Raw genomic sequence first — 23,753 nt, 5'->3', positions numbered from 1 at the left:
ACTTTGGCTAGGGGGTCTTCGAAATAGTTTTTCATCTCGTTGATGAAAGCAGGGAAGGTGGCGAGGGCGGGGGAGCTGGACTCGTACAGTTGGACGTACCAGTCCGCCGCCCTGTCTTGGAGTTTGATCGCCACGGCGCCGATCTTGTCGGCCTCGGAGTCATAGGAGTGTCCGTGCCTCCCCATGAACTCCCTAGCGTTGGTGACGAAAAACGAGAGTTTTGAGGGGGTCCCATCGAAGAAGATGGGGAAGTCCTTTGGGGCCCGGGCGTTTTGCGCGGCCCCGCCTCTCGCTTCCCGGGATGTGGTGTCGGCCGCCTGTGCCGTCTGCTGGCTTTCCGCTGGCTCGTGTGGGTTCGGTGCTTCGCTCGGGGTGTGGGCTTGTGCGGGGACGTCATTGGGTGGCGCGGGGGGCATAAGCGCCTGGAGCATGGTCCGGAGTTCCGTCAGCTGAGCCCGCATGGCCGCGAGTTCAGCTCGTGCCTCCTCGTCCACAGCCCGCACCGCCGCTGGGGCCGGTTCCGTTGGCGCGTCCTCGGGGGGGGGGGGTTCATCGTCCCTCCGCCGCGGGTCCGCTTCCTCCTCCGTCTGATGGGTGTCTCCGTCGTCCTCCTCCGTGTCGAGCACCGTGGGGCTGTCGCTCCACGCCCGTTGCTGGGGTGCGATGTGGGGCGCGGGGTCCTCCGCTGGTTTCGGAAGTCGTGCTGCTCCCTCCCGCGGTCGGGTTGCCTCCGTCGCCATCTCCCCTTGGGGTTGGAGCTGAGGCTCGGGTCGGGTGGGGCGGGCGTCCATGGCTCCGGGAGTCCGCGGTGCCTCTGGCCTCGGTCGGTCCTCCTCTGTCTCTTGCCGCGCGGCTCGCCCTCCTTGCCCGCGCCGTTCCGGCCTCATCTTGCTGGTCTTCTCGCCGTCTACTCCTCCCGCGGCTCGTTGTCGTCCGGTGGGGCTCGGCGAGGCTGAGTTTATGACTCTCAGCTTTATGTCATGCGCTGCCTACCTCTGAATAACGTTCAGACACTGGGTTGCAAAGCAGGCTCTGGTTTATTTCAGGATAGGTACAACGTTGTTAGAAAAAGCTGAGAGTGACAGGAGCGCGCCGGTGCGGGGTTTAAATACCCCGCGCCGGTCAGCGCCCCCTCGCTCTCGGTTACGTCACCCCCCTTTGTCCCATGCGTTGCCCTGCCATTGGTTGAGGGTTTCTAGGATCGCCCATCCTCAGGTTTTCATTCTTCTGCTGATTGCTTTCAGCTGGGCGATCCCCGTGGTATTGCTGCTGATGGCTTGGGTGGCTCCGTGATCCGTTTATCTATTGTTTGTTAGCCGTTAGTCGTTGTGGGTTGATGGCTACTTAACTTGTACCCCTTCACCTATTTCCTTGTCATTGTCATGAGTGCCATTGCGCTGATTACTTTAGCTCAACGGCACTCATGACAGGCACCTTCCTACTGATGAAATGGTACTTTCCCTGCATCCTTTCTGCAGCCAACATTGTTCTGCTGGCCATTTCGTGGTAGAGCTTCTTGTTCTTCCCTCTACTCTGCTTAATGAATTGTTAGCAGTTCTGTGAAGATCTGACACTCATCGAGTCACACATTAGTATACAAAGCCATAAGAGGGTTTTGGCTTGGCGTATAATGTTCGCACTTCTAGCAAAGAAAGGTGTGTGTTTTTTCAAGGAAGTTCCTAGTAAGAATGTGGGAATACTGTATGGTGGAACAGTTAAAGGCAGTGGGCTGTTAAAGTACATTAATCTTCTGTTTGAAATGCACTTTTAGGTAATGATACTGAATTCTTCCAAAAACTGAAAATATTTGCAGTTGAACAAATATTTGTGAGAAGCCAGGCCACAGTAGGGACTTATAAGGGAGATCCTGATTCCTCTTAGTAATTATCAGGATGCTTCCTTTGCTGAGAATCTGGGCAGTGTCCAAAACTAGCTTCTTCTTATTTGTATTGTTGTACTTACTTTCTTCTGCGAATGTTCTTGATGGGACTGAGATATGAACAAATGCTCCTGCTGCTTACAGAGCTTTTGAAGTTCTACAATGAATCACTGGATGCCTCTCAGAAGGAGGCTGTTTGCTTTTCACTGGCACAGAAGGAACTTGCTATCATCCATGGACCACCTGGAACTGGCAAGACGACAACTGTGGTGGAGATAATACTCCAAGCTGTGGAGCAAGGCTTGAAAGTGAGTGAATGAATACAATTTCTGAGGAGCTGCCCACTGCCAGTTCAGGATGATGACTGATTTAGCCTGGGATGATGTGGCAGCAGGTCTCTGAGGTTCTCCTGTCATTCTAGGGCAGGAGTGGAAGTTGAACTTTGGCATTCAGAATGATGCCTGTATCACTTTGATTAAAACAGGAGTGGGAAATGGCTGGCTGAGGGAGGGTTATTGCCTACAAGGCTTCTTAACAGGCCTGCAGCCTCCTTCACATTTGCGGCACTTTCTCAGTGTTTTAAGTCCAGTATGGCAGGTGAATTGGGAAGGGTCACAATACTTGCAGATGGTTATCACACTTCTTTCAATTAGAGTATTAGAAATGGCACAGTTGTAAAACTAGCAGAATAGATTAATGTGTATGAGAGAGAGAGAAGGAGGGAGAGAGAGAGATGGATGGGGTTTGGAATCGTGAAGAGCTGGCAAGATGCCTCATACTTATGTCTAGGCACCTAATTGTACTGTCCATTACTAATTGCAGTAATGCTTGAAAAAAATAGTGTTGGAACCAGTGAAAGGCTTGCACATATAATTGTGTGGAATTGCATGTGAATGTTCGAAAGAGCCTTATGTGCAAGAATGATGTACTTATTACTGTGTGTAAAAATATGAGGATGCTTGGTAACTCCACCCTTCATTTTAAAAAGGGTGTATGTAAAAGGACAGTAGTTTGATACTCAAATTATATTAAAGGTTAACTGGCCTCTTTTTAATGAGGAAGGTGGCCAAAAGGTTAAAGGGGGGGGCGGTCAAGGGAGAGGGGAGGGATAATTTTACAAAGAAAAGAAAGGAAAAGGAGGTAAACTGTAAATATAAAACAAACAAAAAAGAGACATTGGTAGCCCTTGTGACAAAATAAACTATGGTGATATTATTAAGCTCAGAGGAAGAGTTTTGTTTGTGTTTAACTACAATTTCCAATGCTCTCAGTTCACAAAATGTTATTGTTAATAAAGTTTTAATTGTTTATAATCAACTGGACCTCTGGGTAAAAACCTGAAGAAAATAATCCCCTCTCCTATATCTAAGATACTACACTACTAGGAAAAGGAACAATGGAGGATAGGACAACATCAGTATAAAATCAAACCTTAACAAAGAAACAAATAATTTGGGTTGGTGGCAGTGGTACTTTAAAATCTATGCATCTGTCCTCAAAATACATTTAGAACAAATTATGTCATGAGAATGGGAATGGGGATATAATGTAAACCTTGGAAGATTCCACAGAATGGTCTTCATTTGGCAATATCAAATTTGGATATGGGGTCATAAGAGGCCTGAGTCTCCCTCTTTACAGAAGTCGGTCGTCAAAATCTCAGCAGAAAGTTAACATAATTTTATTTCACAAATACAAGTTTTTTAAGAGTCACTGGTGTCACCCCTTACATAATCTTATTCCAGCCTTATTTTTTTTTTAGTGGGTCTAAATACCATAGGATTAATAGCTGGATGAACAACAACCATTTTTCTGAACCTGAGTATTGGCACAATATAAGAATTTAACCATGTTTAACTCAGACTGTTCTTTGTGCTGGATGGTATTCTTATTTCCACTTAGAAACTAGGGAAAAGCTTTGGAAGTTTTATTACATTCATCCAGGTTATCTGTGCTTCTAGAAAACCAAAATTCTTTGTTTTCCCTGCTAATCTCATATTTATATTCTTGGCTGAAGCACAACTGTTTTGCACAGAGGAGTTCCTGGATCTTTTGAGGTTCAGTGAGATGTAGGAACAAAGCCTTGGAATTAAAGGGTATTACCAGGCACATAAAGGGAAGAGACAAAGCTAAGAGACCCCTGGCAGGTTAAAGCTTGGCTATGGCTAGCATCTCAAGGTAACTTTTGTCCTTGATCCTGGCTTAATCCTTTGAAATTGTACTGTTGTTTTTAGCTCAGAGGTCTGAGATAAATAAAGTCCTAGAAATTCCAAGTCAAACTCTGATCCAACTCTGACTTGAGAATAATCTTTTCCTGGCAGTTATAAAATAACCTCCTTTCTGTTCCTTCTGGCATCGATGCTTATGGTGTTTCTGTAAACTATAAATCTGAATCTGTGTAAGACTGTAGCTATTTCAGTGAAGTGAATTAATACCTTTTTAAAAACATATTTTTCCTCCTAGGTTCTCTGTTGTGCTCCCTCTAACATTGCAGTTGATAACTTGGTGGAAAGACTGTCTGACCATAAGGTGCGGATCCTTCGTCTTGGTCGCCCGGCTCGTCTCCTGGAGTCTGTACAGCACCATTCACTTGATGCTGTCTTGTCGCGTGGGGATAATGCCCAGATTGTATCAGATATCAGGAAGGATATTGATCAAGCATTTGTAAGGATTGTATTCCATTTTTACAGCCATTTTAAAAAAATAATCTATAGAATAAATTGTGGATTTACTGTGTTCCGTGTAACATTGTATTCTTGTAATAAGTACTATGCAGAATTGATTATGTAAAATACTAGTAAGTGTCTTGTCTTGAAATGGAGAAAAAACTCCCCAGGTATATAAGCAGTGTTGGGTTGAGTGGATAAAACTAAAAATATCTGTACCTTTATAACTGACTCTTACACAGTGGGATGTTCTGTAGAATGTTCAGGATTCTTCAGGATCCAGTCTTCTTTCCATTGTCTTTTTCCTAAGTTTTCCACCGCTGTTAAGAGCAAATCAAGATTTCTCACTCGGTTTTCCCTATCCTTCTGAGTACTTTTGCTTTGTTTTTCTCCCCCTATTTTTGCAAGCTTGGGATTCCCCTGTACTTGGTAATAACTCTGTTTCCATAGGTGATGGTCAGTTTACCTCCTGAAGGAGCCATACTTAGGCAATAAGTCCAGAATTAAAATACCATCAAGGTTGACAGTGCAGTGCTCTCAAACAGCTTCCAGCACATGCATGAGATTACCTGGTCTTTGAAATGTTTATTTAACTTAATTTTTAAAATGTTGGCTGGTGGGAAAGCCATTCTCCAGACTCTTCCCATTTCTGAGGATGTCCTGTGGACTTCATGAACATACTTCAGAAAGCGAAGATGGGCTGCTGGGGGAGAGCTCTCTACTATCTGATAAGTTTAACTTGCTAGTAAACTTTTTATTTAAAAAAAAAGGAAAGAAAGAACAGATACTGCTTAATAAAAGTTAAGGATTGTGCAGGGAGCAGCTTGGAGGGTTGGGAAGGAGCAGAAAGGAACTGACATTATAGGTATTTTCTGAAATCTGTGGAGCTCCTAAGAACCAAGGAGGGATTGAACAGCATAAGCTCTTCCTTACTAGAACCTCTTGTGGTCTGTGGCAACACTGCCTTTTAAGTTTACTTCTACAATTATTTCCAGGTCAAGGCTGAATCACTTAGCTGACAGAATAAATAAGATAAAATAAATAAGGAAAACAAATAAGCCTACTTCATGAAAGGCCCATTGACATGAATTGGTCTCCCCATTTCTCTATTTCTTTGAGACTCTCCAAACAGAGATTGCAATTTTAAGTTGTATTGATAACATTACAACTGAAAACTGATAGAAAGAAATCCAGAAAATAAAAAGGGTTCCACCTTTTCCCCTTTCCACCCCATTTGCCTTGTAAAATTGGTAAACAGAATCTTAGAGCTGCATCACATCCTCTTTATTTAATTTTCTATTTTACATTTAATTTTAAATGTGGCACTATTTGAGTTATATTTTAATTCAAATTATTGTCTTTCCTTCCTGGCCATCTTGTAGAAGATAGCTTAATAACTGCATTATAATCTCTGTGCTTGGGAGTTATCCTCTGTCACACAGAGGGATGCCTGTGATGGCTGGCAGGCCATAGCATCCCGTTAGGCTTTGCTGTTTGCTTGGAGCCTCTTCAAACTGTGAGCAAATTATTTCTCTTGGGCGGGGCTTAAGCTCTTTATTCATTTAGCATCACCAGTTGCGTTTTTATTATTTGTCACTTTATATAATGTTTTATTTATAAACGTCTTTACTGAATTGTCTTTCATATGCAGCTTGCCATAACACAGAAAGAGATAGCAGGAGCAGATGGGTGTCCTTCCAATTTTATGAGAAGCCAGCTGCAATCCAAATCATCCAACGCAGCAATACTGACACTGGAACCATCTCCTAACCTTAGTAGCTCTGAGACATATGAGAAACAATCCTTTTTGAAATGATAAAAACAAAACCATCAAGCAGGGGTGGGGTGGAAGGTGAGGAATACAAGGCATTTAGCACGGATAAAACCAGAAATATTCTTCAAACATCAGTCTCCCACAGAATGCTATGGGGAAACTGAACACCGACCCAGATGGGCAGGAACTGAAGTTCAGATAGCTTCGATGGAACCAAACATATTAAGAATGGCATTTGCACGAAGACAATATGCAGCAGAGTAGCATGCCTTTAAAAAGGAGTCTGAACAGAAGTCCTGGCCTACAACTTTTTTTTTACCTCGAGAGGTATCAGGAGGTATCACTTCTTCAGCTAGCTGGTCCAGATTAATTTCTAACTCCCAAAGATTACAACCTTCAGTCAAAGCTTTAGGAGCACTTCCTCTTAGCTCCTGCTGGTTTCCTAAACATTTCTCTCTCAGGATTTGGAGCCTTATCTCTCCTTCAGCCCAGAATCACTTAGCTCTGCTCATACCAAGGACTTTGTCCACCTCAAGTCTCTGATTCCTCCCTGCCCAAGCAGCACTTTTCTTTGCTCTCTGAGAATCTTTGGGTGCCAGTTCATGTCCCCATCTCACCGCTGGTCCCAGAAACACCCAGCTTCTCTCCTACCACAGTTCCTACTCACTCAAGCGTTGCTCAGCTTTCTTCTTTTCCTGAATTCTAACCCAACATGTGGCTGCTTTCAGTCTCCATCTTGCTTACATCTTTCCAGTAATCTCTCTCTCCCCCTCCCCCTCCCCCTCCCCCAGGTTTCTTTCTCCTTGGTTCCCTTCCATATGATCTGCTTTGATTCACTCACCCAGGTATCCCCCTTCTCTTTGTCTCAAGACAAAGCTTTTTAAACAGAAGAGAAGGGTCTAGGAACCTCCTTCTGGTTTTACTGGGACAAATTCCACACACACATACCCATCATCCTCTGGGGGACAGGTTTCCAAAAATGCCAGAGCTTTTGGACTCTGTAACCAAAAGGGAGGGCTGCGGTCCATCCCAAGTGTACATGCTTGCATCTTAAGTCATGATGGATTCTCTTGCCTGTTTGTTCAGGCATCTGGGATATGTGCATTGGCCATATGATTGAATGGGGAGGAAGGAATGGCCAGTGTGAATTTGGGGGGTTTGCCCATTCAACACAAGCTGCTGACCTATTGAGGTTTTTGATTACTCCTTTTTGTACATAATTCAAGATAAAGCAGGCAGAAGGGAGAAGCATTTACTGTATGTGAAGGTTGAAAGGAGAAAATGTTAAGAGGCTTATTTGATATTTTTAAAATTCTGCTGCATTCAGTACTATGAGAGTTCTGCGTTTTCAGTAGCACTGTTTAATACAATTCAACTTAAGATTTTCTGTAAATTTTAATGTTATTTTTATTGTTTGCTTTGTCCTTTTCAGGGTGAGAAAATTGATTTTAATAAAAGATGAGGTTCGGGCAATTTTGACGGTAATCTCTTCACCAAGGATAGCTCAGCTGCAAATTGTATATTGTACACTTCTGTAGCAAGCATACAACAGATTACTAGTTGTACAATATCCCTAGAGAACTTGAAAGGATGAAGAAAAAAGGGCATAGGTCAAGGATTGATTGGCTTTCACTAAATGGAAAGTCAGATGCATTTGTATTGCACTCACCATTCCCAGGATCCTTGAAGTCATTTTCAGTAACTTCTTGATTGGGCCAAAATTAATTATTCAGATTGAGTATAAGGGACTTGTAATTTATACACAGAGACCATAAGGAGTTCTTCACTGTTTCTCCTACTGGGCAACAAGGATCAGATGGGACAGTGGTCTCCAGTCCTCCCATAGTTCTCCTGGTAATGATGATACATCATAGTGTAGCATATTTCATTTGTGCTATTTTGTAAGAAACCAGAACATCACTTTAAACTAAACAGAAAAAGTGCAAGGCACCCTTTAGCAGCTTTCTCTTTAAATAACAAGTCCTTAGTATTCTAAAAATTAGTCTTTTCATTTTCCACCCTGCCTCTGAAAACTGTATTTTTTCCTCCAGCCCATTTTGCTTAGCCCCATCCTTGAAATGATCAGAGAAGAAACTGGTACAAGGTATAGGGACCACTGTGTAGCAAAAGATCTATAGTGGCTACCAGTTTGCCCACTGGACATAATTTAAGGCACTGGTGTGGAACTTCGAAGCCCTATATGACTCTGGGCTTGACTATTTGAGGGACTGCCGATACCACTATGAACTTGCCCACTTAGGTAGGTGGCAGAAGAGGCTCTTTTGAAGAGGCTCCCACTGCCAGAAGTGTGGCAGTTTGGTTTCCAGGAGAGGGCCTTCTGAGGGCTCCAGGCTGTAGAATGTTTACTCCACTGCAGGATTTTTGTAATCTCAGCAGCTTTAAGATGTGTGGGATTCAATGCACCAGCAAGCTGGCTGGGAAATTCTGGAAGTCCACGCTTTTTAAAGTTGCTGAGATTCAGAAACACTGCTCCGATGAGACATATTTGGCTCCTGTTCTCCCATTATTTAGGGAAATGGCAAAAAGATCTCTCTTTCAGTTTTGACTTTTGACTGTTAATTGATTTTAATGATACTGATTTTCATTTTGATTTTTACCTATGCAGTATGGATTTTCCTGTTTTATATTTTGGGGTTTTTCACTACAAAGCTGCTTTGAATGTTTATATGAACAGAAAAGCAGGTATACCTTTAAAAATATCAAGTATTTGATGAATACTGTTGTCAACCCCTTTAATTGCCATATGTTCATATTGAACTACAACTCCCATTGTCCCCAGCCAGGATAGCCAGTTGATGGGATCAGATTGGAGAATACTGATCCAAGAAGCATTTGTGATGTTCTGATGGCATTTTTATCAGAGAGATTCTGCTGCTGTAACAATTACCTTGGCTACTAAATATGTCCTGTGCTGAGACCTCTGTCTCTTTTCTGCAGATGAAAGCCAGGAAGACCCAAGACAAAGGAGAGAGAAAACACTTTTTAAATGAAATTAAGATACTGAGAAAGGAACTGAAGGAGCGAGAAGAAATGGCTATGTCTGAAACCGTGCAGCAAGCTCATGTTGTTCTTGCAACAAACACAGGTTAGGAGAATGTTTCAGGATTTGCCTGTAAGGTTTAGTGAAATGATTGCTTGTTACCGATCTAGCTGTTCTACTTTTAACTGTGCTGTACTTAAACTGGAACTCCCAAACTGCATAGTATATCTTTGAACTATTTCTTGTCCCGGTATCTGTAATTGTATACAGTAAGCAATGCACTGTATTACCTCTTGCGATCTAATTTACCTTTTCCTTTTGATCATCATTTTACTCTGTGATTGGGTGGCTTATATAACTAATCAATACTATGTGAATTTGAACAGCAGACACAATTCTGCTGTTCACATTTTACAAAGCATTGCTTACAGATTCCTTGTTCCATTTAATGAAGGAAAAGAATTTATGCATTATTTATGGGAATAATTAAGCCCTTGAATCAGCAAAGCAGTGGATTTACTTCTGTTTCTATGTTCATACTCATGTGTATGGCCTCCTGGAGAGGGCTCAACCAGACTGCACTTACTTAGGTTTGGGGAGCTGTTTCTGATCCCATAAGGAGAATTCTCAGGAAACCCTGCAGATAATTTTGTGTAAAGAATACACATTAAAATGTCTCACATACAGAGATGATTTATGAACACAATACCAGTTCCAATTTCTACTATATTCCCCTTCTGTTTGGAAAGGCTCTGAAATTTCTCATACCAGAGAATTCTGGGCAAGCTCTGGATGTTACTTAAAAGAAATACTTAGTGAACAATCTGTAGAAGGCATAAAATTATACACCTTTGTCAATTTAATTTACTTCTCCTGGGAAGGTGCCAAGGCCTGATGACTATTATGCTCAGTACTGTCATGAGTAAGGATGGCGAGCAGGGGGCTCCCTTCCAGACTGTTAAGCGCATGCGTAGCACTGAGGAATTGGTGAGCCATTCCAAGAGGCAGAGATTGGGACCGCCTTAACCTGCGGGGTTTATATGGCTGGGTTTTTCCCACGCTTGTTCAGTTTGTTAGGATTACTGTTATGTATTAGCAAATAAACATTAGAGAACAGTTCCCTGTCTCAGAGTGTTTCCTGGGAGTCAGGACAAGTACTATTCTGCTCATCCCACCTTTAGTGATGTCCTTAAGAAAGCCATATTCATTTGCAGGAAGCCAGGACATTTCCTACGAAGTGGTATGTGCTGCTACAGATGCAGACACCATCTCTGCATTTACAGCCAGCCCATTGGATTGTCCTTAAGTGACAGGGCTCCGACCCTGTCCACAGTTTTGTTTGGATTTGATTGCTGTGGATACCCATTCAGATGACTTGCAAATAACCTTTTCTCCCTACCAGTATTGAAATAACTTTAATAACTATAGGTAGTTGTCTTGATCTAGATGAATAATTGCTTTGAAGTGTTTGGTCTAATTACTGCGTCCACCATCAAGGTTTTTAAATAATAATACGAATCCTTATCCCCTTTAACTTTTTCATAGAAACCTGGTTTGCACTGGTTGCTGGGAAGCAAAATTTCAAACATTGTGGTTTTAGAGGCAAAATGCAATTGTGTATTATCTGTTATAAGGCAATTAGGAATTGATAGATGACTCAGCATCTTTCCATTTGTTTATGTACAATGCTTACATGTATATATGTGTACATGTATCTGTAATCAGTTTTTTATTCCCTATAAATATATAAATATAAATATAAATATATATAAACAAACTCAGCATATGTGTCCAGGCTACAGTTACATATTTGCTACAGATGAGTTGGTGTGAAATCAATGGAATGGACATCAGGCAAGAATGGAGATTTATAATGTTGAAACATAAATTTCTCTGCAGTAGATTCTTTCTCCACCCCCACCCCTTTTTTTTTTAGAAGCATGTTCTCCTTGCAGCAATTACCCAGTTTTTATAACAGAAGGTAGAAATCATTGTTGCCTTCTCTCTTCTACAAGGTTAGTTGGTGCAACCCAATCCTACCTCTGTCACTTTATTGCTATGCTCAGCAGGCAAACTTAATTGCTTTTACTCGAGGAATAGAACTGGCTTTTAATTAACTGAGTTCAATACACTAGGATTTTCCCAGAATAGCTAGAATGGAATAGACCAGGACTTGTGTAATTTTATATGCAACTCAAAACTCAGATCAAAATAGTGTGTAATTGGTAATCATAGGTCTGGCTAACCTTTAAACTGACAGTATTCTTTAAAATATTTTTCTTACATTTCAAACTGAGCTGTGTGTCTCATGGGTCACCCTGAGGGTTGTGAAGAGAATCTTATGACGTCTCAGGTACTACTTGTTCTTCTTCATCCAAAAACTCAGGTACATAGGCACAAAGCAGACTTGTAACTTTTACTGTTTACTTTCTGCACTCATTGGCACATCCACTCATTCACACATCCATACATTCTTACCTCACTCAAGCCTAGCTAGTCAGATGAAGAGAAGAAACAAGATGGGGCACCTGTATAACCAAGGCTGATCAGTGCCAATCGAAGTGAATATTTGTTGCTCAGGGTTGAACTGTGGAGTCCTTGGTGCTCTCTGAGCCTTGTTGTTTTCTTGCAGACGTTTCATTGCCAGACTAGGCAACATCTTCAGGCGAGGAGGGAGTGGGCCTTGCTCTCAGTTTATATACTGTGGCTTGCCCTGCTGGTGTTGGTGGGGGGGGGTGTTCTCTCCTTGGGAGTTCTTTGATTGGGCTGTTGTTTGCTGCTTGGTTGATTGCCAGAGTTAATAGTTCCTTGACTAGGGTGTATTGTGCCGATCAGTCCCAGATCCACCTGGGCACTTTTCTCTTACCTCCTGCTCTTTTTCCACTAGATTGCAAGTGCCTCATTCATTGGGAATAATTTTTTTTGAGAACTGTAATCTTTTATCTTATTCAAAGTCTTTATTTTTGTACTTTTCCACATGCTACATAAGTTGAAATCATCTTCAACAAACCTTTGTGCCTTTTCAGTGAGCTCTGAGTGTTTCAATTTCAATTCCCTTTACAGAGTCTTCCAGAACCAGCACCAAGTCATCTGCAAAAGCCCTTAGCTTATACTTTTCTTTTCTTAATCTCTACTCCCACAGTCCTCTCATCTTGTCTTATATCTCTATTCAGTATTTCCAGAACCAGAATAAACAAGAGAGGAGACAGTGGGCATCCCTGTCTTGTTCCGTTTTGTATCTCACAGAGTTTTGTTAGATCTCCATTAACAATTATCTGTGCTTTTTGTGAACTGTAAATTGATCTCACCCATTTTATAAAGTTTTCTCCAAAATCCATATCTTCCAAAACCTTGAACAAGAAAGCCCAGTTCAAATTGTCAAAGGCTTTCTCTGCATCTAAGAAGATCAATGTGGCTGGTTTTTCATTATGTTGCTCCAAATATTCCAAAACGTCCAACACATTTCTAAGATTGTCCTTTAACTGTCTTTTAGGTAAAAACGCACATAGATCCTCATGAATAAATTCTTGCAAAATTATTTTCAGTCTATCAGCTAGAAATTGTTGTGAATAACTTGAGTCATTATTCAGTAATGATATTGGCCTATAGTTTCTTGTTAAAGTCAAATCTTGTCCCTCTTTAGGTATTAGTGCTATATTTCCAACTCTCTAGCATCTTTCCTCCCTGTAAGATAGAGTTCATTGTGTTTTGTAAAGGTTGTAAAAGTTCATCCTCAACACATTTATAAGACCCTGATAATCCATCTGGTCCACGAACCTTTCCTAGTTTAATCTTTTTTATAGCTTCAGAAACTTCCCTTATGGTTATAGGTTTTTGTTAAAAGCTTCTATTCTTAGGACTATGCCACTTTCAATTGAAGGCAAAGAACCTCATGATCATATTCTTTGCTATGGTGGGAATAGAATTCTGCATAGCTAAAACATATCAAAAAGAAAGCTAAGCTATAGTACAGAAACATTTTTTTCTTTGTTTACAAATGAATGAACATTGAATCATTGCTCATTGAGTCAAGTGACTGTCTAATCTGGTAGCCTCCAGCTGTGCTGAGATTACATCATGGCCATGCTGGCTCATGTTCTGTCCTGGATCTCATACAACAGTGCAAGATATCCTGGATCAAAAATCAGTCCTAGGCCTTTACAGCAGAGACAGTAGGCAAGACCAAGTCAAGGTCTGCTGCAGGGTTCAGGGCAAAGGGTTTCTGTAATACAGTTCAGAGAGTTAGGCAGCAGGTATAAACAAAGTCCTGGTGGAAATCAAGTAATCAGAGCAAGTCTTGTTTTCAAGGCATAGAGCAGTTTAGTGAGGCTCTCATGGACGTCTTCCAAGGTTTGAATAAGGACAAGCAAAAGCACATACTTAGTAGTTAGGTACTCAGGCTTTGGAATGTCAGTAGCAAGGTATTGATCAAGCTTTTTACAGACATTTTGCCCCACATCCCACAGGCAAAAAGCTTCTATCCGAGAAACTCCTGGTATCAGTCCAAGCACAACTGGTGTTCTGGAGGTTGGATTGTGATTGCCAGTCTATCAGGAAGCAAAAGACTAAGAATAAACACTACTCCCAAGATGTTCTTCTCAGTAATCCAGTACTTAATTTTCCCTGGTGTAAATTATGGTTTTAGCTATTACATGGCCATGCGGCCCTGTATTTTATGGTGATTTTATTGTTAGGAAATTTCATTGATGCATCCTTGTTGTGAGCCATGATACAAGTGATGTAAAATCAGTCAGTTTAAAGGGCAGACTGCTTCCATACCATTGCCAAGAAAACTATACAGAAGCAGTATATTTCTGGACACCAGTTGGTAGGAAAAAGAGCCGGAGGATGTGGTTACACTCAAGTTCTACTTGTGGGCTTCCCATTGGTATCTATTGGCCTATTATGGAACTGGAATAGTAAACTAGGTTGGCTGCCGTTGGGTCCAGAGGATGTTCTGCCAAGCTTAACGAAAGGGTAACAGTCCCAGGCACCCTGCAGCCCAAAGTCCTACTACAGGCTCATATTTCCATAGATATAAACTCAGCAACTGTTTCATTAGAGGCTTACAAATCAATTTCTTTGTTTCATTTCCCACATAAATCTGCCAGATATTACTTCTGTCCCTTCTTCAGACAGATGGATTTCTTATAGCAAATAACCAGTTGTGAATAAAAAGGTAGAATTTCCAAGGAGAGTACGGCTCCAGGTTAGGCACGACCATGTCTGTGTTGTTTTCTGGCAATCTATAAAAGAGGTTTGCCATAGCTGCCTTCTGAGATTTTTATGACTTCCTGGTCCAGTCTGCAGCTCTGGGATTTGCTGGTGGTCTCTCATCCACCTGTTAACCAGATCCAACCTTGCTTAGCTTTTGGAATCAGTTGATTTCAGTTGGGTAACACATCCACTCTAACTTAGTTTGTAGCTATTATTGTTCAGTAGAAGAATGTTCAGATGGAAAGGAAAATTGACGATATAATTGGAATCTGTATTGTTTGTTGTAGCACACCATTGAAGATCATGTAACCTGAAGAATGGCAACAAAGACACAATCTTTTAAGACAACAAGTCCTTTCCCATAATTACAATGCTGAAAGACTCAGTGTTATTGTTTTTAATCTTATTTTTAATTAGGTGCCTCTTCTGATGGTCCGCTGAAGCTACTGCCTGAGAACCACTTTGATCTCGTGGTGATTGACGAATGTGCTCAAGCTCTTGAAGCAAGCTGTTGGATCCCACTGCTGAAGGTCAGGAAGTGTATCCTGGCTGGTGATCACAAACAGCTGCCTCCCACAATCATTTCTCACAAGTAAGGAAATGTTCTTAACTACCTATTAATTATGTTAAAGGTGCTGGGAAAAAGCTTATCTGGAAAATGGCATGTCAGTTAGAATACCCATCTTTGCATTTAATTGCACAGCAGGTAAAGATAACCTTCCTTGTTTTATAATGAGATTTGGCAGTCTGCATTAGCTGCTTATCATAAAGCAGAAGAACTTAAAGCAGCTGACTTAAGGAAGTAGAGAAGTAATTATTCTTCAAATTATAAATTATTGACATAGCTCATTCTTGAACTGAAGAGCTGTATACTTCTTGTGAAAGGATAAGAATTAATGGCCTGGGTGTATTTTCAGATTAGAAGAAAGCAAATGTTTTGGCATGGATAATTTTATATTGCAATCCAGTCATTTGAGAGATGAATCAGAATTCCACTCTTCGGGGGTCTTCTGCTAAGGAAGCTTGAATTGAATTTATATTTCCATGTATACAGTTTGGGAATTTCCATTGTACAAGAACAGTGATGAAAAATGAAAGGAAATGATAGGCTCTTTTTTTTCCCTGCTATACCCATACACTGAGTGGGCCCAGTATAATCTCCAAAATTGGTGTGCAGCTGTATGTCTTCAACAGAAGCTTGTAGGCTTCCAGAAATTGAGGAACTACAATTGTCAACATTCCTCCTAATTGAGTAGGCTGGATAACACTACAGCCATAGATGTTTCCAAAGTGCCACAGATCCCCCATCCGTGACCTATTGAAAGAAACCCCTACTATTCATTTGCCTATTGTAGCAAAGTTATTGCTGCCTTGTCCACTATTGATAAATTTTTCAGCTGACTCTAACGATTCTTATATCCTATGCCTTAATGAATTACTTCCACTTTCAATGAAACCATAGTTTTCAATTATATCCCAAGCCAGTTAATTATATTTAACCGGAATGGTTTGATCCTGGTTTTGAATGATTTGTGTGAATTACACATTATTGGTTTATGTGTAACAGTAAAGTAAGATTTCTGCCAAAATGAAACAATTTATTAAAGAGGACCACCCCACAGAGCTCATTTGTTATCAGGCAATACATGTGAACCAAGCCTCTGTTTGATTCTGAAATATATTGTAACAGTCAAACTGAAATGATTGATTGAATTATATAACTGTTCTGGAAGGAAGGACCAGGCCCAGGAAGCAATGAGGGGAATAAATTAAGTCATTTAGCAATGCAAGAGAGTTTGGCTGAAGTGAACATGCTGGAGATAGAAAAAGCATCATTCAGAGGAGAAGGGATAAAGAGAAGTTAACACAATGGAACCAACTCCTCTGGAAAGAGCTTTGCAATTCTAGACAATGAACTTCTGTTGGCTGCAGAATGTTTCTTGGGTGATAAACCATGTAGGTATTTGAGGGACATTTTCATAGTCCAGTCAATGAAAAAAAGAAACTTCTTTGGCAGAGAATGTCCGGATCAGGCAAGGGAGGGTTGGAAAGGATAGCTGCAGTAGTTAAAGATTCATAAGGATGTAGTCAGAGAAGAATTCATTCAGCACTTTATCCCAGAACGTATGATCTGGAAGCAACTGTTGCTGAAATACAGCCTGCCTAAAACCTGCTTAAATTAGCTTCCACTTACAACAGTAGGTGAAAAGAGATCAGTATGGAAATGGCAATAGCAGCCATCCCTTTCACAAGTCTTTGTGGAGAGCTACTTGCAGCTCATGGTTTTATCTTGACCAACATTCCAAATGAAGTTCATACTAGATCTCCAAATGTCCATGTTCTATAAAACATCTGTTAACATTTTCCTATCAACACACAGTTACTGAGATCCTATTCACATTTCAGTAGTTAATGATTTATTTCTCTAAGTTTTCATGTAAGGGGGGTTGTTTGTGCATGTGTATGTTGCTTGAATTTTTCTGTTTTATATTTGCTGTGCTAGAATAAATTGCACGTAATTTATTAATCTGCACCCTGGAAGATGTTAAACCAGAAACAGGAATGTAATTCTCTACTTTCCCAGTAGAAAATTAGCATGCAAGAAACTATAAATCGTGCATTTTTGTATGTGCTGCTCTTGCTGTGAAAATCTTCAGTCATTATTGCTTATGCACAAATGTTTTATGGATCTCTCTCATACTTATAATATATGACAACTTGTCAGGAATAAGTTTAGTTCAGGAAACCTGCACATATTGCTAATGGTAAAGCATTCTTTGTGCTGATGGCAGTGAATAGAAGTTTCAACTGAAAATTGCATTGCTTTCTTGAAGGCCAGTCTGCACAAAACAGCCCTGTAGCACAAATTTGTTCTCTGACAGATTATATATTGTTGCTTTGTAGACAAGATGATCTCAGTGCCAATAAACTAATACCAAAGGGACAGAACTGTAAAATAGTTTCTACCAGGACATCACTTTAAGTCCTCTCTTAAGTTTCTCCCTAACACTTCTACTTTGATGCCCTTGTAAATGCAATATTGGAATAATAATAGATGCAATATTGACCAAAACCATCTTCTGAAATGTAAAGAAATGTTTAGAGAGATGAATACTGGTAGTTGTTGGGCTGTTTCACTGATTATAACCACAAAACCATGTTTAAGAAGGCAGACTGTGAATTGCAAGAAAATAATTATATATGGAGTGAAAGCCAAGTTGTCAGTTATGGAAATATTAGCTTCTTGCTGTACAGATTACTACTACAATTGCTGTCCAGCTCTGAGGTTTTTGTAGGAGGACAATAATAATGCAGCAGCTGTTCATGGTTCTCTTCTTTCCTCAGCCCTCCCAGCATTGCCTGGATTATCTCCAGATGATTCCCTCCTTGTCCTGTTTCTCATGTTGCTTTTTGGCAAGTCACATGCTTATCCTTGTTCTATGAAGATGTATTCAAAGGAAATGTATACCAGCACAAGATATGACAACAGAATTTATAGACAGTAGAGTGATCAAGATACCAGGAAATGTTTAACCAAGAGATCATAGAGTTGGAAAGGGCCATTTAGGCATTTATATTTAATCTCTTGCTCAGTACAAAAATAAAAATTCTTGCTTGTGTCAATAGGGTATCGTTCCTTTAACTGAACATTTAAATTATCCAAGACCTTTCTCCTTAATTAAATGTTAGTGGGAACTGTTTAAAGGGAAGAATGCTGGGGTTTGGGGTTGATGTGCAGCATCTGGTATCTCAGCTACAGGCTAGAAACTGGGAGTCTGTGAGTTCTAGTCCTGCCTTAGGCACAAAGCCAGCTGGGTGACCTTGGGCCCATCATCCTCTCTCAGCCGTAGGAAGTAGGCAATGGCAAACCACTTCTGAAAAACCTTGCCAAAAATAGTTCAGGGACTTGTCCAGGGAGTCACCAAGAGTCAAGACTGACTTGAAGGGACATCCCCCACAAAAGAGAGAGAGAGAGATCTTTAGCTCTTTGGTGTGGCATGGAATGTCAGGTCCTTGATTGAATGAAAGCCATTATCTTTGGATCAAAATGAGGCATCACCATTTCTTTGAAATAGTAACTGTTGGCTATTTTGTTGCTGCTGCTGCAGCTATTGAGATCCTTGCCAGTCTACTGCATGTTACCCATAGATCCTAATAACTTTCTGTGACATCTTGGTCTATTTGTTCTGATTGTGATCCTTCTGGTAGGAACTGGTTGTGATGACAAGCAAATTGTTGAATTAAGAGAACCTTTGGTCAGATCCAGCAGGGTTCCTATTCTCTTTTCTTCCTCTTCAATTACAATTAAGGTTAGTATTACACAGAAATTGTTAACAGCAGGGTTCTTGGGTTTTAATGTTGCCTCCGGAGCAACAATCACATGGGCAAAAGGAGAAACGTATAAATGAAATTGCTCTCAAGATTACTAAACTTAGTTGTAATAAGCTCTGGTAGAACATAGTGGATTATTGTCATGCGCTGCCTACTTCTGAATAACGTTCAGACACTGGGTTGCAAAGCAGGCTCTGGTTTATTTCAGGATAGGTACAACGTTGTTAGAAAAAGCTGAGAGTGACAGGAGCGCGCCGGTGCGGGGTTTAAATACCCCGCGCCGGTCAGCGCCCCCTCGCTCTCGGTCACGTCACCCCCCTTTGTCCCATGCGGTGCCCTGCCATTGGTTGAGGGTTTCTAGGATCGCCCATCCTCAGGTTTTCATTCTTCTGCTGATTGCTTTCAGCTGGGCGATCCCCGTGGTATTGCTGCTGATGGCTTGGGTGGCTCCGTGATCCGTTTATCTATTGTTTGTTAGCCGTTAGTCGTTGTGGGTTGATGGCTACTTAACTTGTACCCCTTCACCTATTTCCTTGTCATTGTCATGAGTGCCATTGCGCTGATTACTTTAGCTCAACGGCACTCATGACATACTGCCCCCTTTCCGAATAGTGTTCTCCCCCGGGTTTCTGGGTTTCCCCCATGGAGCTGTCAAAACGCCTTTTTTTTTTTTTTTTTTTCAAAGTTCCCGCCGGAGTAGTTGTCGCCCCTCCCTTTGCTCCTCCCTCTACCACGTGCCTTCCCAGGGTGTGTCCATGGTGCGCATGCTCGGGTTCTGACCTGGCGTGCGCATGCTCCAACCACACCCTGTTTGTTTGGCTCAGTTCGGCGAGGCGAGAGGCGTGGCTGGTCGGGTGCTGCTCAGCTCCAGGTAGGGCCCTTTTTTGCTTATTTGGAGTGCGTCGCCTTTGTTGTGTCTCCTGGGCGTTGCCCCCAGGTTGCCCTGTTGACTTGCTTGCCACTCCCCCGCGGCCAGGGGGCGGGGGGAGGGTGCTGGCGATCGTTAGTCACCACCCCGTGGGCCCGGGGCGGGGGGAGTGAGTCCCGGGGGGGGGAAGGTCCACCCAAGTCGCGGGCTTGGGGGGGGCCCCTTCCCTTGGGGCACGGGAGGCGGGGGGAGGCCTGCGGGGGGGGGGGTTGGTTTTGCTGACCTTGATTGCGGTTTGTCGGGGTATGCCCGGTGGAATGCTCTGGTCAGGTCAGGCGCTTTAACGTTGTGCGCCGCCACCCATTCCGGGTGGGGGAAGTGTTTCCACCTGACCAGATAGTGTAGGGTTCCTCGTTGCTTGCGTGAGTCGAGGATGTCCCTTATCTCGAAGTGGTGTTGCCCGTCGATCATAATCGGTGCGGGCTGAGGCGTGCTTGGGTGCCATCGGGAGGTGGTTGCCGGTTTTAGGAGGCTGGTGTGGAACACCGGGTGGAGCCTCCGGAGGTTGTGTGGCAGGTCCAGGCGTATTGCTACCGGGTTCACTATTTGCGTGACTCGGAACGGCCCGATGTACTTAGGCCCCAGTTTTTTCGAGGGTTGGGTTGACTTTAGGAACTTGGTGGAGAGATAGGCCATGTCCCCCGCCTGGAACGTCGGTTGTTGGCGCCGGTGCTTGTCGGCCTGCTCTTTGTAAGCAGCCTGTGCCTCCTTCAGCGCCGCCGTGATTACTGGCCATGCTTCCGCGATCTTCCGTCCCCAGTCGCTGGCGTCCACCTGGGGTTCCGGGGGTTGAGGTAGCTCCGGTATGGGGACGAAGTCGCGCCCCGAGACTACTTCGAACGGGGTTTTTCCCGTGCTCGTGTGGACGGCGTTGTTGTATGCGACTTCGGCGAACGGGAGCAGTTCAGCCCAGTCGTCCTGGTGGTAGTTCGTATAGGATCGTATAAATTGCTCTAAGGTGGCATTAAGAACCTCAGTGGCTCCGTCCGTCTGCGGATGCCAAGCCGTAGACAGGGCCTGTTGGGTCCCCGTCAGCTTCAAGAAGGCCCGCCAGAATTTGGAGGTGAACTGTGTGCCCCTGTCGGTCACCACACGTGCGGGACATCCGTGTAGCCTGTACACGTGGATGAGGAAGAGTTTGGCTAGTTGTTGTGAGGATGGGACTGACGTGCAGGGGATGAAGTGGGCCTGCTTTGAGAAGTAGTCCTTCACCACCCAAATGGCCGTTTTCTTCTGGCTGGGTGGGAGGTCCACTATAAAATCCATAGAGATTTCCTCCCATGGGCGGGAGGGTTCTGCCACCCGTTGCAATAGCCCCGCGGGTTTGCCTGGTGCCCGTTTGGCCCGAGCGCACGTTGGGCAGGACGCCACGTAGGTTTTTACGTCTCGCCTGAGCGCGGGCCACCAGAATTGCCGCCGTGTTAGGTGTAGGGTCTTGAGGAACCCAAAGTGTCCCGCTTGCTTGGCGTCGTGTGACCTATGCAAGATCGCCTGGCGTTGCGAGTCCGGGACGTAGATTCTGCCTTCCCCCCATGCTAGGTCTTGCGCCATCGTTACCTTGTCGGGGTTTGCCAGGAACCAGGGGTCGGTTTTGAGGGCGGCGGCGAGGTCCGTGCGCATTCCCCCTGGTAGTTGCGGTTGCCTTCTTTCCGTCGCCGGTTGTCCCGCCGTCGGCTGCGCCGTAGCGTCGAGCTGCCTCCGTGCGCCGCTTCGGGTGGTCACGGCCATCCCCAGTTGCGAGGCGGATAGGACCGTCCCAATGGTGTCTGGGGCGGGCTCTTCGTCTTGGGGCAGCCGGGAGAGGGCGTCGGCCAGGAAGTTCTTCTTGCCCGGCATGAACTTCAACTGGAAATCAAAGCGGCTGAAGAATTGTGCCCATCGGACCTGTTTTGGGCTAAGGCGTCTAGGCGTTCGTAGGGCCTCGAGGTTCCGGTGGTCCGTCCAGACCTCGAATGGTTGGGTGGCTCCCTCGAGTAGGTGACGCCATGTTTCTAGTGCCGATTTCACCGCAAAGGCTTCTTTCTCCCAGACGTGCCATCGCCTCTCTGTCTCGGAGAACTTCCTTGACAGGTAGGCGCATGGTTTCAGGAGCCCCGTGGAGTCTTTTTGTAGGAGGATGGCTCCCAGGGAGAAGTCTGAGGCGTCGGCTTGGACCACGAACGGCCGTTCTGGGTCCGGGTGCGCGAGGATTGGCTCCGTCGTGAACAGCGCTTTCAGCTTGTCGAATGCGGTCTGGCACGCGGGAGTCCAATTCAGCACTGTGCCTGGGTTCTTGGCGCGTCTGGTGTCCCCCACCCCTTTGGTTTTGAGGAGGTCCGTTAAGGGTAGGGCTATCTCAGCGAACCCCCGGGCGAAGGACCTGTAGAAATTCGCGAATCCCAGGAAGCTCTGTAGTTGCCGTCTGTTGCGGGGCCGCTCCCAGTTTAGTACCGCTTCGACTTTTGCGGGGTCCATCTCGATGCCGTCCCCGGAGATTCGATACCCCAAATAGTCTAGGCGGTCTTTGTGAAACTCGCACTTTGTGGGCTTTGCATAGAGCTGCGCCCTTCTGAGCTTGTCGAGGACTTGCCTGACTAAGGTTACGTGTTCCTCGTATGTTTTTGTGTAAATAAGGACGTCGTCGATGTAGACCAGGACCCCTTTAAACAGATGTTCATGCAGTACCTCATTGATGAGCTGCATGAACACCCCAGGGGCCCCCGCGAGTCCGAAGGGCAGTACCTTGTACTGGAAAGCGCCTAGGGGGCAGTTGAACGCCGTCTTCCATTCGTCCCCCTCCCTGATTCGGATGCGATAGTACGCCTCGCGCAGGTCCAATTTGGAAAAGACTTTGCCCGTGGACAGGTGGGCGAGCATGTCCTTCACCAGGGGTAAGGGGTATTTGTTGGACAGGGAAGCCGCGTTTAGGCCCCGGTAGTCGGTACAGAGCCGTAGGGTCCCGTCTTTCTTCTCCCGGAATAGGACGGGGGCTCCGACCGGTGAGCATGCTGGCTCTATAAATCCCCTGTCTAGGTTTTTATCGATGAACTCCCGGAGGGTTGCCATCTCCTTCGGGGTCATCGAATAGATCTTTGGTCTAGGTAGGGGGACGTCGGGCAGTAGGTCGATTCGGCAATCCGTCTTGCGGTGGGGGGGTAGTTGGTCTGCCTCTGCTTCTCCGAAGACCTCGGAGAAGTCGGCGTATTGTTCCGGTAGGTCTGCAGTGGTAGCGGCGTTGTCTTGTGTGGTCGCCTCCGCTCGTCCTACCGTGGGGTTGCTTTTGCCAGCTGGTACTGGTGCTCGATACTCGCCGTCGCCGAATGTGAAGGTGCGGGTCGCCCAGTTGATCCGCGGGTTGTTTTTCGCGAGCCATGGCATCCCCAGGACTGCAATGGGCCGTCCGATGGGCGTGACTACGAACGATGTGCGCTCGGTGTGAGTGCCCATTTGCAGGGTGACCGGCTCGGTTTGTAGCGTGGCTGGTTTCCCCCCCGCTGTGGAGCCGTCCAGCTGGTGGAATGCCAGCGGCGTGGGGAGGGGGAAGCAGCGGAGTTCGAGTTTGGCGACTAGGTCGGGGTGGATAAGGTTTTTTGAGCACCCCGAGTCCACTAGTGCCGCGGCCGTGGTGGCTCCGTTGCCGGCAGAGAGTTGAATTGCTGCCAATATTACGGAGCTTTTGTCGTTTCGTTGAGGTGGTTCGCGTTGCTGTCCCGCCGCCTGCCTCGCCACGCGTTTCAGGGCAAGCGGGGAGCATTTCCCGCCGGCTGGTCGGGGTCGGTATTGTCCTCTTCTCCCCAGTAAGCGTCCCAGCCCTCTTCCGGTGTCGCTGTGGCCACGGTCATTCGGCGGTGAGGGGGCGGCCCCGGGTTGGGTGGTTTGGGGCTAATTTTCGGGGCGGGCTTGGGCGCGCTGGTCGGCGGTCGGTTGGCGAAGCAGTCCGCCGTCTTGTGCCCTAATTTGCCACACCTCCCGCAGGG

The 23,753-nt window shown here is 44.6% G+C and overlaps 1 protein-coding gene across 1 annotated transcript in view; it reads left to right on the top strand.

The window, feature by feature from the left end:
* IGHMBP2 (immunoglobulin mu DNA binding protein 2) overlaps positions 1-23,753 on the top strand; it is a 91,643-nt gene that overhangs the window by 30,476 nt on the left and 37,414 nt on the right. Inside the window, exons 5-8 of the mRNA XM_063289247.1 lie at positions 2,024-2,187; positions 4,343-4,543; positions 9,278-9,425; positions 14,955-15,129. Of these exons, the coding sequence (XP_063145317.1) occupies positions 2,024-2,187; positions 4,343-4,543; positions 9,278-9,425; positions 14,955-15,129 (688 nt within the window). The remainder of the gene's footprint in view (positions 1-2,023; positions 2,188-4,342; positions 4,544-9,277; positions 9,426-14,954; positions 15,130-23,753) is intronic.

The sequence above is a fragment of the Candoia aspera genome, chromosome 1 (genome assembly GCF_035149785.1).
Source record: "Candoia aspera isolate rCanAsp1 chromosome 1, rCanAsp1.hap2, whole genome shotgun sequence".
NCBI classification, from domain to species: Eukaryota; Metazoa; Chordata; class Lepidosauria; order Squamata; family Boidae; genus Candoia; species Candoia aspera.
Note: the sequence above shows the minus strand (reverse complement) of the source record. Positions and strands in the feature narration are given on the sequence as shown.